At 44.1% G+C, this 16,585-nt stretch overlaps 1 protein-coding gene and 1 pseudogene across 2 annotated transcripts; one reads left to right on the top strand and one right to left on the bottom strand.

Annotated features, from left to right (window-relative positions):
* The first annotated feature begins 1,190 nt into the window (after positions 1–1,190).
* LOC309799037 (eukaryotic translation initiation factor 2D-like) lies at positions 1,191–11,279 on the top strand (annotated as a pseudogene). Its single transcript has 8 exons — positions 1,191–1,353; positions 2,262–2,452; positions 3,945–4,028; positions 4,502–4,592; positions 7,170–7,276; positions 9,101–9,354; positions 9,855–9,972; positions 11,141–11,279. The product of its transcript is annotated as a eukaryotic translation initiation factor 2D-like (transcript).
* On the bottom strand, positions 11,197–16,349 carry LOC309799036 (dual specificity tyrosine-phosphorylation-regulated kinase 3-like; the record flags this gene model as incomplete). The annotated part of the gene is made up of 1 exon (XM_082612037.1): positions 11,197–16,349. The coding sequence occupies exon 1, from the start codon at positions 12,712–12,714 to the stop codon at positions 11,197–11,199; it is 1,518 nt and encodes a 505-aa protein (XP_082468163.1). The 5' UTR covers positions 12,715–16,349.
* Positions 16,350–16,585: the final 236 nt, after the last annotated feature.

Consider the following 16,585-nt stretch of genomic DNA (forward strand, 5'->3'; position numbering starts at 1 on the left):
CCAATCCCTCACCCCTGCCTGAGACTGTTTTTTGTTTGTTTGTTTTGGACTAATATCTACCATTTATGGGAAAATTTCAAAGCACCCTGCAATATATCACATGCGTTATCTCAGTGGTTTCTCACAGAAGCCCAGTGAAGTAGGTATTACCTCCACATCTTACAGAGAATGTAAGAGTTTCAGAAAGGATAAGCCATTGGCCCAAGATCAAACTGCTAGGGAGAAGCCAAACCATAATTTGATTTTACTATGCCTCAAAATTATTTTTTTTATAAGCACTCTGAGTTTTTAAAATTGCTTTGGAAACAAAATCCCCTCAAATAATGCCTGAATGCAAAAGGCACCTAAAAAGGTCCAAAAATGTGGGGTTTTGTAACCAAAAATGTTTCAGGGCTTCCCTGGTGGCGCAGTGGTTGAGCGTCTGCTTGCCGATGCAGAGGACACAGGTTCGCGCCCCGGTCCGGGAAGATCCCACATGCCGCGGAATGGCTGGGCTCCTGAGCTATGGCCACTGAGCCTGCGTGTCCGGAGCCTGTGCTCCGCAACGGGAGAGGCCACAGCAGTGAGAGGCCCGCATATCGCAAAAAAAAAAAAAAAAAAAAATAGTTTTAAATAACAGATTTGAAGATCATTTGTATAGTTTTTTCCTCTTAACAGGAGGTCAAACCTCGGACTAAAGTGGATTCCCTGTTATTGTTATTATCACCTCATGTAAATTAAAAAACAGGAAGGAGAAAATCTCGGAAAGAATTCTAGCTGAGGCCCCAAGTGTGCAATAAAATGTAAAGATCTTAAGAAACAAAAGCCCTGAAGAAAACCATTCAAGAGGCCTGCAAGTTTAAGAAAACACGAGTTCAATTAATTTTGTGCAGCTGAACTAAACTGCATGGAATGAGAGCTGGCAGAGCTCCTACTCAACACACTAGAACGCTGATGGAGTAAAAATGAACGGAATCGCTGTTGGCCCCAGAGATACTACAGACGCGCCACTCGCCTAGGCGCAGAGCCCGGCAGAAGGGGTGAGGCCAAAGGGTGCACCGCTCCGCGCAGGGATCCGCCCCGCCTTCTCCGGCCCCGCCCCCCATGCTTCAGTTCCCAGCCTTGCCACTAGGGGTGGCCGCGAAGCTGCGCGGCCCCGGTTTCCAGCCGGGCCCTTTTTCCAGCCGGGCCCTTTTCCCAGCCGGCCCAAGCATGGCTGCACCCAGGACTGCGGGTTGGGAAGCTGCCGTGCTCGCGCTTTCCTGACAGTCCCTGGCTGCTGTGGTCTCCTTCTCTTCCCCAGGCCACTCCAGCAGACATGTTTGCCAAGGCCTTTCGGGTCAAGTCCAACACGGCCATCAAGGGGTCGGACAGGTGAGGGAGAGAAGAGCCTGCTCTGCCCACCAGGGCACCCAGACATCTCTCAAGCTCGGCTGGCTCACAGCCTTTTCTGGGCTTGAGGCCGAGGGGTACAGCCGTAGAAGGGACCCCGGGGGGCGGGCAAGGGTGAGTTAGACGTGTTTTGAGAGTGAAGATGGAGAGGAGGCCTGATTTATCTCCCAGGCTGTCTTTTGGATATTTTAGTGAGTTTACGAGAAAGCGTATAATTCAATCAGCGCGTATTGACTGCAGTCTGTTTAAGGTGTCGTGGAGGATGCCAAAATGAAGGAAAACGGGGTCCCTGCCCTACCAAGAGCTTTGAGTCCCTTGGGAGAGATTAGATGGGGCACAGAGAACTACAAGTATACGAGAAGAAGTGTCTAGTGATTACCACTGGCAGGAGAGACAGGTGGAGGGTGAGGTGAGAGGGGATAAGGCACATGTGGTAAGAACTGTATCTGTTCAGTTTTGCAAATGAAGGTGTCACCTTGGGAATTTTGGAGGCAGTGTTCTATAGTTGTCATTCTTGGTGCCCTAGCAGAGCTGTTTAATCATAAGTTGACAGATTTGGCAAGCATAGATGAGAAAGGAGTGGGTCCAGGAGCTATGTGTGGAGTCAGGAAGGCAGGGCTTAGTTTCCAGTGGCAGGCTAACTTGGGTCGCTTACCGGATCTCAGTTTTTTCCTCTCTTTGTAAAATGGAAAGACATGCCCCAGGAACATGTGAAAATAGATGAGACATTGGATGAGAAAGAGAATGGGATGTTTTGGAAGAGTGAGAATAAGGCATCATCAACCAGTCTTTTTCTTGGGCCTCGTGATTTTATAGTAAGTCTTGAGTCCTCAATATTTATTAAAATCCATCCAGGCAGCATACATACCAGGTATGTGTGCTCTCTGCAGGAGAAAGCTTCGGGCCGATGTGACAGCTGTTTTCCCCACTCTTGGAACGGATCAGGTCTCTGAGTTAGTACCTGGAAAGGAAGAACTCAACATTGTGAAGTTGTATGCTCACAGAGGGGATGCAGTGACTGTGTACGTGAGTGGTGGTAACCCCATCCTATTTGAACTGGAGAAAAATCTATATCCGACAGGTATGGCAATGGGATGGAGATGGCCATTACTATGGTCCTTGCCTAACATCTGTTTCTTCCATTAATCTGTCTTCCTTAAAACAAATAAATGCAAAATCTCCCTAAGAATCTTTTTGGATTTAGTGTCCCTAGAATTGGGTCTTTCAAGATCAGAAACTGCTATAGAAGTGAGGGGAAAAAAGGGTTAACACAAAAAGAGGGTGGTTGCCAAGGGAAATTCTGAGGTGAAGAAACACTGGTTTCTAGTGGGTTAAGTAGGGATTGGAGCCGAGGTCATGAAAAGGGTGGAGTTTCAGGGCATGTAAAAAATGCTTCTTAAAACTTTCACTAGTGGAATTTTCTTAAGATACTGAAGAGATACTGTGATGGGAAAGAAGCTGGGTTAGTTAAACTCCATACCCAGCTGTCTTAGTGGTGGACTTTGGTTGCGATGTCTCACAGGGATTCTTTCTTAGGCTCTTGTCTGGCTCTCAGGATACTTTGCTTGCTTTCTTTGTCACAGATCTCAGAGAGGCAGTGTCCTTTTCTCTTTTCCATGGCTGCTGACACCTACTTTGTCATTTGGGGGCTTTTCTTCCTCCCAGCTTGGCTGCAGCAGCGCAGTGCAGTCTCCTACCCCAGGCCACCCCCACCCCCACCCTGCTTTGCTGCTGTACACATACAAGCCCTTTTTGATCTAAGGGTTTTACTGCTAATCCCTGTGGAAACAGAGAGAATAAAAATAATAAACATGGGAAAGTTTCAGAATTTCTTACAGGCTGGTGCCCTGGTTTCGGATTACTTGCTTCTGAGGACATAAAAGGAATCCTCGTTGGGGCTCTGTCCCTACTTTTATCCACTATGGCCATGTTTGGCTGCTGCCGTCCAGGTGGAACAATAGGTGCCTCCAAGTCTCAAGTGACACCCAGTTTCTTAAGTCTCCGCCTTCTTCAAGACTGCAGCCTCTTTGAGAAGGGAGTCAGCCTGATGTAAACTATATGGAATGTGTTTCCCACAGGAAAAGGGGCACTCAGTTCCCAGGGAGGGGAAAAGGGATACTGGACAGGCAAAAGCAGATGTTCACTTCATCACTAGTTTTAGCCTTACACATAAATATCCAACTTTGGCAGCTAAACAGACTCTTAGAGCTGTAGCTCACTTCATGTGTCTTCCGACCAGTAAAAGTGATAACTTCTCAAGATCGTAGATTGAGAGAAACTACTGCAAAGAGCTCAGTATAAATATGTAAAGAATGCAGGTCTCTAAGGCTAAAGGAAGCAAGGATTCTCAAGTAAATAGCATATAACATATAAACCGCTTCACAAACTTGGGGTAACCTAATAAAAAAAAAAGAATGCAGCTTCTTTGGGCATCCCCTTACAACCTTCTCTCTAGCTTTGACTTGAGTTTCTTTTCTACATGTTGATTAATGTGGCCTCAGTGTTTGGCTTTGCCATTCCCCAGGGGGTTGGCTTTTGGGCAGTAAGTGTTTTCTGGCTCTCTTCTTGGACAGTGTACACCCTGTGGTCTTATCCTGATCTTCTAGCAACATTTACAACATGGCCCCTGGTGCTTGAAAAACTGGTGGGGGGAGCAGGTAAGAGTATTTTCCTATATTCTGGATAGTGGCTGAAACCTACTTAGTAAAGGCCAACTACTTTAATAAATGTACCCATTTTGTGCATTCATATGATTGAAAAGTAGAATTCTTCCCTCATGTCTGTTGCATCTCTTACTTGGCTGCTTCCATAAGCTCTCTGACCCTGCTGTAAGGCTTAAATAAGATAAGTGACATGAAAGTGCTCTGTGAACTGCCATATGCTATACTTTAGATTAATAAACTGAATTTAGGAAACCAGAATAAGATAGATCATGGAAGTGGACCCTCAGCTTGGTGCTTCAGTTTGACCACTAGTCTCCCAGAAGGAAAAGGTCTGACCCTCAGTTTGCCACTTTTTATTTTCACTATGAATAATGTAGTTGATGCTTAACAAATGTATGTTTGTTGAGCAAGTGAGTAAATGACGCAGTAAACTGTGGAGTTAGTTGCGATGCTTTTGTTTCCTGCAGATTTGATGCTGCCAGGGCTAGTGGTGCCCCCTGCTGGTCTGCCTCGGGTACAGAAGGGTGACCTCTGTGCCATTGCCTTGGTGGGGAACAGGTACTGTGCCAGTCAGCTGTGCCTGTGGGGAAAAAACTTAGGGAAAACTTGGGAGGGGTGGGAATGACAACTTCACAGCATATGGATAAAGGATTAAAAGAAAAAACATATTCTTCCTGAGCAATCAGAGAGTGGGGAATGGCAGTGAGCCTGTGGGGTGTCCATACATCTGGGCCAAGGGTATTTGCTCCTGCTGCTGCTTCTTCCTTTTTAAAATTTATTTGTTTTTTTTCTCCTTTAAAACTTTTTTTCTTAGATTTACAGAAGAGTTGCAAGTATAGTACAGAGTCCTGAAATACTGCTTACCCAGCTTCCTGTAATGATAACATCTTGTATAACCACAGTACAGTTATCAACACTAAGGAATTAACATTGGTTCAGTCCTTTTGACACTATTACAGACTTTATGCATATTTCCCCAGTTTTCCCACGATGTCTTTTTTCTCTTTTTTTGTGTTCAAGAATCCAGTCCAGGGTACCACATTGCATTTAGTTGTCATGTCTTCTTAGTCTCCTCTCTGTGACATTTTCTTGGTCTTTCCTGCCTTGCATGACTTCAACATTATTTTTGTCGAACATCCACATCATCATCCTCATCTTTTAATTATTTTTAATAGACTTATTGAGATATAGTTTTCATACTATAAAATTCACCTGTTTCAAATGTACGATTCAGTGATTTTTTTTAGTATATTTACAGGGTTGTTCAGCCATCACCACAGTGTCTCTTTTTTAAAATAAATTAGGAAGTAATGGTATGAACAGTTCTGAAAAATCAAAACCCTCTCACCCCATAATCCTTTTCTCCTAGAAGTAACCATTATCATTCTGATGCACGTCCTTGTCAGCCTTCTTCAATGCATATATACACGTGCATATAAAATGTATGGTTTGGGGTGTGTATGTTTAAAAATACAAATGAACAAACTTTATCCCTATTACTTTTTCACTTCAGGTAGTGGGGACATGTTCCATGTCAGCAAGCACAGATAAGCTGAATCTTTTTACCCACTGTGGGGTGATGGGAAAAGTCCTCTTCTAGTGGACATTGTGGTTGCCTCTACTTCGTCTCTATCACAAACAAGATCTTCCTGAGGCCTCTAGGGACACTAGTGCCAATATTTTTCTAAAGTAGATACTAGGGAGCAGAACTGTTTGGCTGAAGATCGTGCATATTTTCTGTTGCCCTATAAAAATGCTGTGTCAGTTTTCCCTCCTACCTACAGGGTATATGGAGCCTGTTTCCTTACATGCTCACCGACACTGGATATGATGGGTCATTTTCATTTGTATCATCCTGAATGAAAAACGACATCTTATTATTTTACTCATTGCTTCTTTGAGATGGAAACATGGTAGGCATGGGAGGGGTCAGTGTTTAAAGATCTTATTTTTGTTGCTCATATTCTCCCATTTTCCTTGAACCTTTGGGAACCAAGCACCTAGAAATGTTTCCTTCCTTGTTTACCTGTAGCAAAACTTGAAGTTGAAAAGAATGGTGAAATTATTGTTTTTTCCCCCCAGTATTCTATCCAGGATCGGAGAAAACTACATAAGTGTGTATTTGGCCTCTGAGTTTGGCATTTAGAATGTATGTGGGAATGAATCCTAGGTGGTTTATGGAAGGGGGTGAGGGTACAAGGGAGTTTACGAAAACTACAAGACAGGTTCGAGACCGAAGTTCTTGAGCCATTGACGATTCCAAGGGTGGAAGACAAAGACCCGTCTTTTAGGAACTGGGAAAGAAGCCAAATTCAAAGATTCTGTGGCAGGAACTGACCCATGGGCACAGGAAGTGGAGCCACCGGATTAGCAAACGTTTTTTTTGAAGTTCAGGTGTTGGGAAATCTGCCCTTGAATCGTCTCCCTTGGGTCCAGGCAACGTTGCCAGGCTTGTATATTCCCCTCCTGTTAGCCAGCTGGACACCGATCCTTACAGGCAATGTGTGAGCATTGCTGAGTAACAGTGGGCTGACAGAGATTTCCCATTTGGGCTTTGGAAGTTTTTTGTAGTTATTGTAAATGTGGTTGTTTCTGATATTTTGGACACATCCAGTTCTTAGATAGATGTTATACAGAGCAAGGCCTGTTATAAAGAACCCACTCAGAAGGAACCTTTCGTTGGTACCACTGTATCTCTCTTCTCTCTTCCCTCTGGCATCCCTCAGCCTAATTTAAGGCATATGAATGGCCTCCCTTCTGAATTTCCATATAGGATGGCTATGCCTTTTTTAAGATAGGGGAGATAATTTATTTTTTGAAATTGAAGAAAGGGAACTTTAAATATCCTTCTGAGTCCTGCCTGGGTTTGGTTCATAATAAGAATATAAGAATGATAACATCAGTAGAGGAGTTACTTACACAGAAGGGAATATTTGGTCAAGGAATTTTTGAAAGTCATATGTGTAGGTAATTTGAATAAGATTGAGACTGCACCGAGTTTTAGCTCTGTGATACAAGTGGATGCTTCAGATTTGCAACCGTGGTGCTTTGAACACATGTGTAGAAACCTGGTCCTGACATGTGCCCTCCTGGAAGACTTTCCCTGACCCTCGTCTCTGACCTCCTCCTTCTCAGAGCCCCCGTTGCCATCGGAGTTGCTGCCATGTCACAGCCGAGATGCTGACCTCAGGTGTGAAGGGAAGGGGCTTCTCTGTGCTCCACACCTACCAGGACCACTTGTGGTGGGTTCCATGCTTTTTCTGTTTTATAGGGAGCTGGGTGGGCGGAGGGAGCACAGGGCCTGGATTGAGAAGCGAGAGTTTTGATCCCTGCTGTGTCCTTAGTCAAGTTGCTGACCCTAGACATTAATTTCCTTGCAAAATGTGGAGAAAAGATTTTTTTTTGGCCTGTTTAGAAAAGAAATTACCGAGAACTTTATTTTCTAGGTGAATTATAGAATCCTAGGGCTGGAAGAAGGCCTTAGGGATTGTCTTCTCTGCCTCTCAGTACAGTGATATTCTTTATTTTTATGGCACTGGTCGATCTAGCCTTTTCTGCCGTGTACATTTAGGCATTTTCTGACCCCATGATGAGTGCTCGGGAATTCTCACATCTGAATCCAAATCAAAGTAGAGTAGGTCCTCAGGCACCAGGGTGACAACCTGATGACTTTCCTGTTGTTCAAGTTCCACATTTAGGATCTCCTCCTCATTACAGAACTTGCACTTTCTCACTGTGACGGTTGCTCTCTGGAGCTGTATGTGAGTTTATTTTCTGGTTATTTTCTTGTCATTTAACCAAAATAGTAAGTAGTGCTTTTCTCGAAAGCAGTATACCTGGTCTTCTGGCCAAGTGTTGTGTGGCCTGTTGGTATAGATTTACCCTTACGTTTTGAGTCAGTCTTGGAGTTACTTATTTTACAAGTATTGGCCAAGCCCTGGTTTGCTGGAGGTACAGCCTCATCAGTGTGGGTTTCAGCAGGCATCTGAGGGCTGCTTACTCACGTACTCCCAGCACCTTGTTTTCTGACTGTTAGTCTGGGCAGTTAAGGTCTTGTTGTCTAAATTGTTTTATCAGTGGCTGCCTCAGTCTCCCCTCCTCCCGCCCTTTGAAAACACTTACGGTATTTACCTGATCAGAATAGCCTAAACATACGCTCTGGCCTCACTAGTAGCCATACTTAATAAGCCTTGCTGCGGCTGTTAGTAAAACTTTGTTTGACTTGCATAATCTTAGTTAACAACATAATGCTTTTTGTTTTTACCGCTCTGCTATGTGGCGTCCCTTTTTTTCCTGTCTTCATAAGGCTTAGTGGCATAAAGCCATTGTAATCTCTACTCTGCAGGTTAGATTGCATTCTTTTTTTTCAGTTGAGGTATAGTTGATGTACAGTGTTGTGTTAGTTTCAGGTGTACAGCCAAGTGATTCTAGTGACCATTAGTATATCTAGTGATTCTAGATGTAGATATATACATATATGTTTTTTCTCGGATTCTTTTCCATTAAAGGTTATTACAAGGTATTGAATATAGTTCCCTGTGCTATACAGTTGGTCCTTGTCATTTATCTATTTTAGATTGCATTCTGATTTAACACAGAAGCAGTCTTGAGCAGTCTTGAGCAGTCCAGGTGTTTGTAATTTGTTCCATACGCTCAACCTTGGGTTTGTATTTCACCAACCTGGTACTACAGATGCGTTTGCAATCTTCATTTGGTTATTTAATTCAAAATGGTTTTATATTTAATTTCTATGAAGGGAATACTTTGGAAGGGGAGCTCCACTTTAACTATGTTGTCTTTAATTTTTCTCTGTCCCTGAATTTCTGTTTGGGTTAAGGAGGAGGCAAGAATTACTCTCCCCATTTCAAAGATGAGGAAACTGAGGCATGGGACTTCTCTGGGCCCAGAATTGGAAACAGAGTTGAGAGGCACACCCAGGTTCTCTGGCCTCTCCTGGACACCCCTGCCTGTGGGTCTTACTCTCTCTGGACCCCTGCTGACCCCCTGACCGGGGCTGGAGAGTGTTGTGGCTGCTGCTCAGTGTTTCTGACATGAGGCTTTTGCAGGCGATCTGGAGACAAGTCCTCTCCACCATCCATTGCTCCACTGGCCCTGGATCCCCCAGATCTCAGTGAAGAGAAGGGCTCTGTCCAGGCAGACACCACCTTGCAGGGAGACATGAGGCGCCTGACCCTGGCGGGAGAGGAGGAGGAGGGGGAGGTTGAGCAGAGGTGTGGGGAGAAGTCCCCGTCGGAAGCTACAGAAGACCCCAGTGTCGGGGGCCTGAGCCCAGAGCCCACGGACAGCAAGACCCTTCAAGGTACAGCTCTGGCAGGAGCAGGGCGCTCGCCTCTCAGTGTAGGGACTGAAGCGCTCGGCTCTGCTTCCCACCAGAGCGGCGCCAGGGCTCCGGGAGGGGCGGGGAAAGGCCTTAGTTTTGGTGAGGGTGGTGCCACAGCCCTTTGCCATCTTACCTGGGAGTCTTCCGAATATGTCGCGTTTCCCTGGATACCCGTCGGCTCTGCTATTTGGACTGATCCCAGCTACACGGCCCTCTTAGTTTTCTTCTGGCTCTGACTTCTCTATCAGAGAAGCATCCGCGCCTGGCTGGGTGGGACTTTGTGGCCTGACCCCCTCTGTGGGGTCAGACCTCTGTAAAGGCTCAGTGTTCTAGAGAGTCTGGGAGCTTTGGTGCCTGGGAATGGGCTCCTTCAGAGCTGAGGGGTGAGGTACGGATGTCACCGTGCGGGGACTTATCTTGTGCTGCGCGGGCCTTCTGCGGCCCTCAGGAAGGATGTGGTTCTTGTCTTCTCCTTGCAGAGCAAATGGACGAACTGTTGCAGAGATGCTTCTTGCGTGCTTTGAAGTACTGCGTCAAAAAGGCTGACCTCCCTTTACTCACCAGCACTCTCCTGGGCAGCCACATGTTCTCCTGCTGGTATGGAAGGCATGGTGTGGGCTGGGGGCCGGGCGGTGGGTCTGTCTCCTGCTCTTTGGTGGTAGGATGGGACAAGGCTGATGGGGGAATTGTTTCAGGGACATGATGTGGAAAGAGCGAAGTGGAGGGTTGACCTGGCAAATACTGAGTTTTAAAGACTTCAGTTTTAGCCAGTGAAAGGACGTCGAGGAAATGAAGGTTAAAATTCGCAAGGCGCTTTGAGCACTGCCTCTGCTGTGGTGATTCTGGGCTCTTTTACGGATTGGGCAGCATGTCCGGCCCCGGAAGGGCCCTGGGGCAGCCTGTTTGTCCTGGAGGCTTCAGTCCCCTCACCTTTCTGAAGAGTAGGTGGGCCAGATTAGGTTGTGTCAGCAGGAAGAATCGGTGTGAACCCCCCCACCCGACCCGCACACACAGCCACCAGCAGAGGGAGTGTTACATGTGGGTTGAACCTGGACTTTGAAGACTGAGCCATCTGGGCTCAAAAGCCAGCTCCCCAGGGTGTTGGAGCAAAGGTGTATTTGAGCCCATTACCAGGCTTCTCTGAGCCCTGATTTCTAACACTTGTAAGATTGCTGTCAAGATCGAATAACCTGACATTTAATAAGCACCCAGTAAATATTATCATGTCAGGAGAGTTGCTTATTGATTTTCACCTCAAGTCTGAACTTCTTTCTGAGAATTTTGCTCTGTTTTTTAAACAAGGGGTTTTAATGTAATTCTCTTCCTCTACATGTGAGCTTCTTTAAGGCATTCTATACACATGTGGGGTCTGGAGTGCGCGGCAGATCTAGTTTTCAGTCTCATCTATAACTACGGCCATGTCCCAAATTAAGCCTCTGGAACAGATGCCGAGGGAGACTAGAAGTGAACGTTCAGGATATACTTTCTGGTATATCGTCTACCTTGAGAGAAAAGGATTTAAACCCACAGAATAATACACAGGTTGGTGAACACCTGACAATAATAACAAAAGATGCACTGACTTATAAAAAGTCTTTTACTATGTATCCCAGGATGGCCAATACAAGCTGGTTAGGTAATTAGCCCTTCAAGAGTTCTTTTACAGTCATATAAAAATGCTTTGCCTTGTTAAAAAAAGATATCTAGTCTACCAAAAACATATCCATTAATGGGCTTGGTGTTGTTTCTTTTTTTCCATTTTCAGGTTTGCAAGATGATTAAAAATACCTACATATCATCTCTGAGCACACCAGCTGTCCATTAGCTAATCAGTTTTGGCAATACAGTGCACAGAGGTATACCACCACTGGTTTCTGACATTAAGTTAGCTTTAAGCTTATTGGCTATTCGTACAATTGGAGGCAGCTTGCAACCCAGGCCCTGGAAAGCATTTGCAGGGTTTACTACCCTTTTGCCTGACACCTTTTCAGTGGTGAGAGGTCTGGGCACAGACTTGCTAATCCAAGGGTGTCTTAGTGCTTGAGCTGGGGTCAGGCGGGCAGAGGGGACCCAGGTAAGACACCTTTTCAAAAAGTCTATGAAGAAGTAATCATCACACCCCTTCAGTGCTGTCCGCCAGTCTTTGCTGCCTGGGGGACCCCGCTTCTTACCCCTCCGTGAACGACCTCCCACAAACACAACCCTCCCATCTGCCCGACTGGTCACAAAACAGTAGCGAGGTAGGCCCCTGGAGTTAATAAAGTACTTGGCACGTTTGGATTGCTCCAGGAGTTTTGGTGGTGGCATCCCTAGAAGCTCCATCATACAGGCCAGCTGGTCTCCTTCATCCTCTCCAGGGAAGAGAGGATGTCCTGTTAAAAGTTCTGCAAGGATGCAGCCAAAACTCCACATGTCAATGGACGTGCTGTAGCGGCTTCCTAAGATGATCTCTGGAGCTCTGTAGAACCGAGACTGGATATAGGTGTAAAGCTTCCGGTACTCAAAACAGCTGGACCCAAAGTCAATGACCTTAGTCGCACTGTGCCCACAGTGTTTCAGGAGAATGTTTTCTGGCTTCAGGTCACAGTGAATGATCTTGTTTCTGTGGAGAGCATCCAAGGATTGCAAGATGGATTGAGCAAACTTGCGAACCAACTGGATACTAAAACCCTGGAACTTGTTTTTTTTCATGAGCTCATAAAGGTCTACGCTCAGTAACTCAAAGGCCATGCAAACATGGTTCCGGAACGTGAAACTTTCCAGCATATGAATAATGTTCATGCTACCGGTTTTATCCTGCTTTTTAAGATGCTCCAAAATCCGGATCTCCTCGGCTGCTTGGCGATGGAGGTGCTTTTCATTGCGTACCATCTTCAGGGCCACGTACTGTCGAAGTTTGTGATCATAGACCCGGGCTACCTGCCCAAAACTGCCCTTGCCAATAATTTTCAGCACCTCATATCGATAAGCTAGATGGTCTCGAGGCACGTGAATGTAGGCCCCATCTGCATCATCATAACCCCCATTATTGGGACCACCGATAACTCCATGTCTTTTTTTGGCATTTGGACCCACAAAGTAAATTTCTGGATAATTGATGATTTCCAGCTTCTCATAAGCAGTGAGGTGGTGTTTATACTGCTTCAGTGCTTGTTCTGGAGTCAGAGGCAACACTTTGGATGCTTTGGATGAACTGCTGGATTTTACTGTATTCACACGATCTGAACTTTTACCCTGAGAAACTGTAGGAGAGCATTTTTCAGAGTCGTTGATGCCATCTGACTGAAAAGTATCAGATCTTCTGTTGCCAGATTCTTGAAATAGTTGTTCTACCTTCATCTCACCTCCATTCAGGAAGCACTGAGTAGGATCTCTTGTTAAATGCTCAGTGGTGATCTACGGCAAAGAGAAGTGAATCTATGTTAAAGTCACTAAAAACGGTGGAAGAACGAAAGAATCGTCCCCCTGACTGAACAAAACAACAAAACATGCCAGTTGTGTAGTTAAAAGGCCCAAAAGTGAGATAAGAAAAGCAGGAGTCTCTAGAAACTCGTGTTATGTTAATCCTTAGGTTCCCTGACTGCTGTGGCCACCCCAGCCCCACTACATAGGCCTCCCTTTGTTCAAAACAAGACGGTCATCTTACCATACCCGAAACATGCTAGATTCCTTCTAACTGGTATGTCTTCCTACCGAGAATCTTTTCACCCCATCCACTCAAATCCTACGCTCTTTCAAAGCCCAATGCTAGTCCTCCCTCTTCCACTTAGAACTACTCCAAGCCCATACTAACTATGGCTCCACTCACATCTTAGCTGCAGCTTTTCGAGTCTACCACGTAATCTGGCCCTTGTTATATATATACTGTCCTATATTGTTCACAAACTGTTTCAAGTATCTTCCCAAATCTTAAGGGCATGTACCAGGAGCAAATGAATACGTATTAAAGTGTTCTGTAAATGATACAGGGACAGAGGCAGGATGTGATCCCCAGGTCTTCTGAATCTTGGTCCAGAACATTAACATAACCTGGTACCAGCTTCTCCTAGTGCCTGTACTATTCTCCAGTAGGGCTGAATGTTGACCTTGGCCTGGAATCAACCAAGGCCTCATCATCTACTCCTGGGTCCCCAAATAAATGATCGCATCTTCCTATCTCAGTTCATTGAATCACAAAATTTCTAATCCAGAGAGAACTCTTGAGATCACCAAGGCCAATTCTTTATGTATCTGATGAATAGCAGTGAGAATCTAAGGCCCCAGGGTGCTGCTTGTAAAACTCTCCTAAAGACAAAGAGTCTCCTTTCTCTCTCCTTCCCTTGCTCATAGACACATACACTAGTCTCCCTCAGCAAACGCCTACGTGACAAAGGCATACAACTCTTTTTACTTGATTTGGCATCACCTTTTCCTGCAAGGAACAATAACCCACAGAAGAAAACTCTACTTATTAAATACCTCTGAAATGAAATAAGATTCTTTGAAACTCGATGGAGGGAAAGACAATGAAAAAGCCAAACGCTAAAAAAAATACTAAGAAAAATATAAGAATGTGCTAGAAGGAAAGAAGAAAAAAAGTGCTACATCTGTTGTTTAAAAAAAAATAGTCTGGGATACTTCAAAGAACATCTATTTTTCTTAACAGACCCTGAAGAACTTTACCCCCGATCTGTATGATTGAGAGCCTCTACGATCAGGGGTAGATAATTCCAGAGAAGCTCTGAGCTATCTTTATGATCTCTTAAAATATAACGCAAATTATAAGGTAATGATCCAAAGTGGCCAACCATTTAAAAAAGAGAATTTTAATATAACCTAAGCAAACAACACCTGACCCATCACCTATATAAATAAAAATATAAAAGATGTAAATATAAAAAACAAAAAAGGGATGAAAAAAAAATTAAGTGTTGGCATACTTTAGACAGCCCCTTATTTAGTTATAAAAGCACGACATTAGTTCCTGCCTGCTTCTTTTAGGTCATTTAATCAATTTAAACATTTATATAGTACTACAGTTACAAAAATGAGGCACTGCACCATCTTACATATAAGCAAAGCAGCCAGTACAACGGTAGCCATACTTTGGCATTGAGTTTCTCAATAAAGAGGCAAGATACGGACCAGGAGAGGTCTCTGATACCAAAATAGAGAACTATCACTAGTCAAGAAAATAAAACACAGGCTGGCAGACAGAACCTAAATACCTTGCTAAGATGTAAATATAATGCAACATTTTGTTTATCAGCAATTAAGTCAAATAACCATTCCTGTTTTTAGGGATGGAAAAAAAAGGCCTCATCCATCCATCTAACATTCACATGAGCACTAATTGTTCACAATTATAAAAGTGCCAAAAAACAGGTTACCTCAAGGCACTACAATCTATTAGGAGATAGGTTTGGCTGAACTAGGGAATTATAATTATTTGGTTTTAGGTAGATTTACATAACAAAACCAAATATTTGCATGCATCTAAACCAGTTTTCCTTAAAATTTTACTACCTAACCTAAATGCATCTAAATATTTACTGCTAAAATCCTGGGGACACATTCTGAAGAAATGTGAAGTCAGAAGGCCTAGGTTGGGGTCCTGGCTACACTGCTCAAAAACTGTAGGTCCCAGGGTAGGCTTAACCTTTAGCCCAGTTTCTTAGCCTCAATTTCTTTATCTTTAAAATGTGGATAATAATACCTCCTTGCAGGATGTTGTGTGAATCAAATTATAATTAATAATATATGTGAAAGACCCTCAGAAACTATAAAACATGTTAAAAACACTGGTAACAGTTAGGCAAAATTCTCAATATATTGTTTAAACTCCAATACACCCTCCCTATCCCCTTTCAGCTTCTCTTTTCTCTCTGTGGTGCCTTCCTCTGCAGTTCCAGACTCCCTCCACCAGACATCTGGCATTAACTATGCCTTCTGCTCCGTGAAGGCCTGCACAATCAGCCTTCCCTTAGGATGCATGGAAACACCTCACCCACTTTCTCCCCCACATAAAACCTCCTTTCAACTTGCCATGCAATTTAATGGGTTATCTCTCCAGACATATTTGACCTTTAAAAAGAGCAATGCCTTAACCCAAGGGAATGACTCTCTAGGACCCGCGGTCATCAATGACAAGCTGGTAGGAAAGGTATTTGTGGTCCAGGGTCCACCCCTGGGCATTTCACCTACTCTACCTACATGTAAGGCTGTGCTGGCTCTGGAGGTATTCATTTCTGTTTGTGGTAAAGAGAGGGTCTCAGGTACAGACTGTTAATAAGAACAGAAATTTAACTTCCACAGAACTATTACAATAAGATTAAGGATGTCATTTGGATTTCCTGACTCATGGTTTTTCCTTAAAGTGAGCCTAAATCTCTCTCTCTGCAAATTAAGTCTTATTTTGCCCTCCGGAACTACACAGGAGTGTCCAAATTTCCATGTTAAAGCCCTTCAGATACCTAAAAGGGGCTGTCCTGCCTTCCCCATTTTTTCTCGAGGCTCATCATCCCCATCACATCCTCCACCTCACACAGCCTGGGTCAGGCTGCCTTACTATATCCTATTCACGTTCTCAACACGTATGGGCTGCACGGTATATCTCTCTGCAAGTGTGGCTTCCAGAACAGAACAAGACACTTCAGGTCTAGTCCCCTGAGGACTGTCAAGGTTTGAACCTCCAATGAATCTGAAGAATTCCAGAAAGAAATTTTTCCACACAGGGAGGGGTTCTCACCTTAGCTTTCTTTCCTTTCCTGTAATAACTCAAATACTGCTCTGAATCAATTATGTATCAAGTCTGCTGTGCTATAAATAAAATCTTCCTTCCGTTCTAGGAGAATCTAGAATTTTCACACATGTTAAAGTAGTTACAAAACACTATATATTTCTAGTCTAGGGTTATAATCACAATAACTGACCAATGTCTGCTATCGACTTCAAATATTTTAACTATGTAATTATATCCAGAGAGACAAATAATGCCAGATTAATCCTGTTTTATTTAAGAATGCTTCATGTACATTGTTAATTTGGAGCGCTCTTTTTTTTTTTTTAACACCCCTGTATTGGAGTATAATTGCTTTACAATGGTGTGTTAGTTTCTGCTTTATAACAAAGCGAATCAGCCATACATATACATATGTCCCCATATCTCCTCCCTCTTGTGTCTCCCATCCTCCCTATCCCACCCCTCTAGGTGGTCACAAAGCACCGAGCT

The sequence above is a fragment of the Mesoplodon mirus genome, assembly GCF_964341445.2.
Source record: "Mesoplodon mirus genome assembly, chromosome: 3".
NCBI classification, from domain to species: domain Eukaryota; kingdom Metazoa; phylum Chordata; class Mammalia; order Artiodactyla; family Ziphiidae; genus Mesoplodon; species Mesoplodon mirus.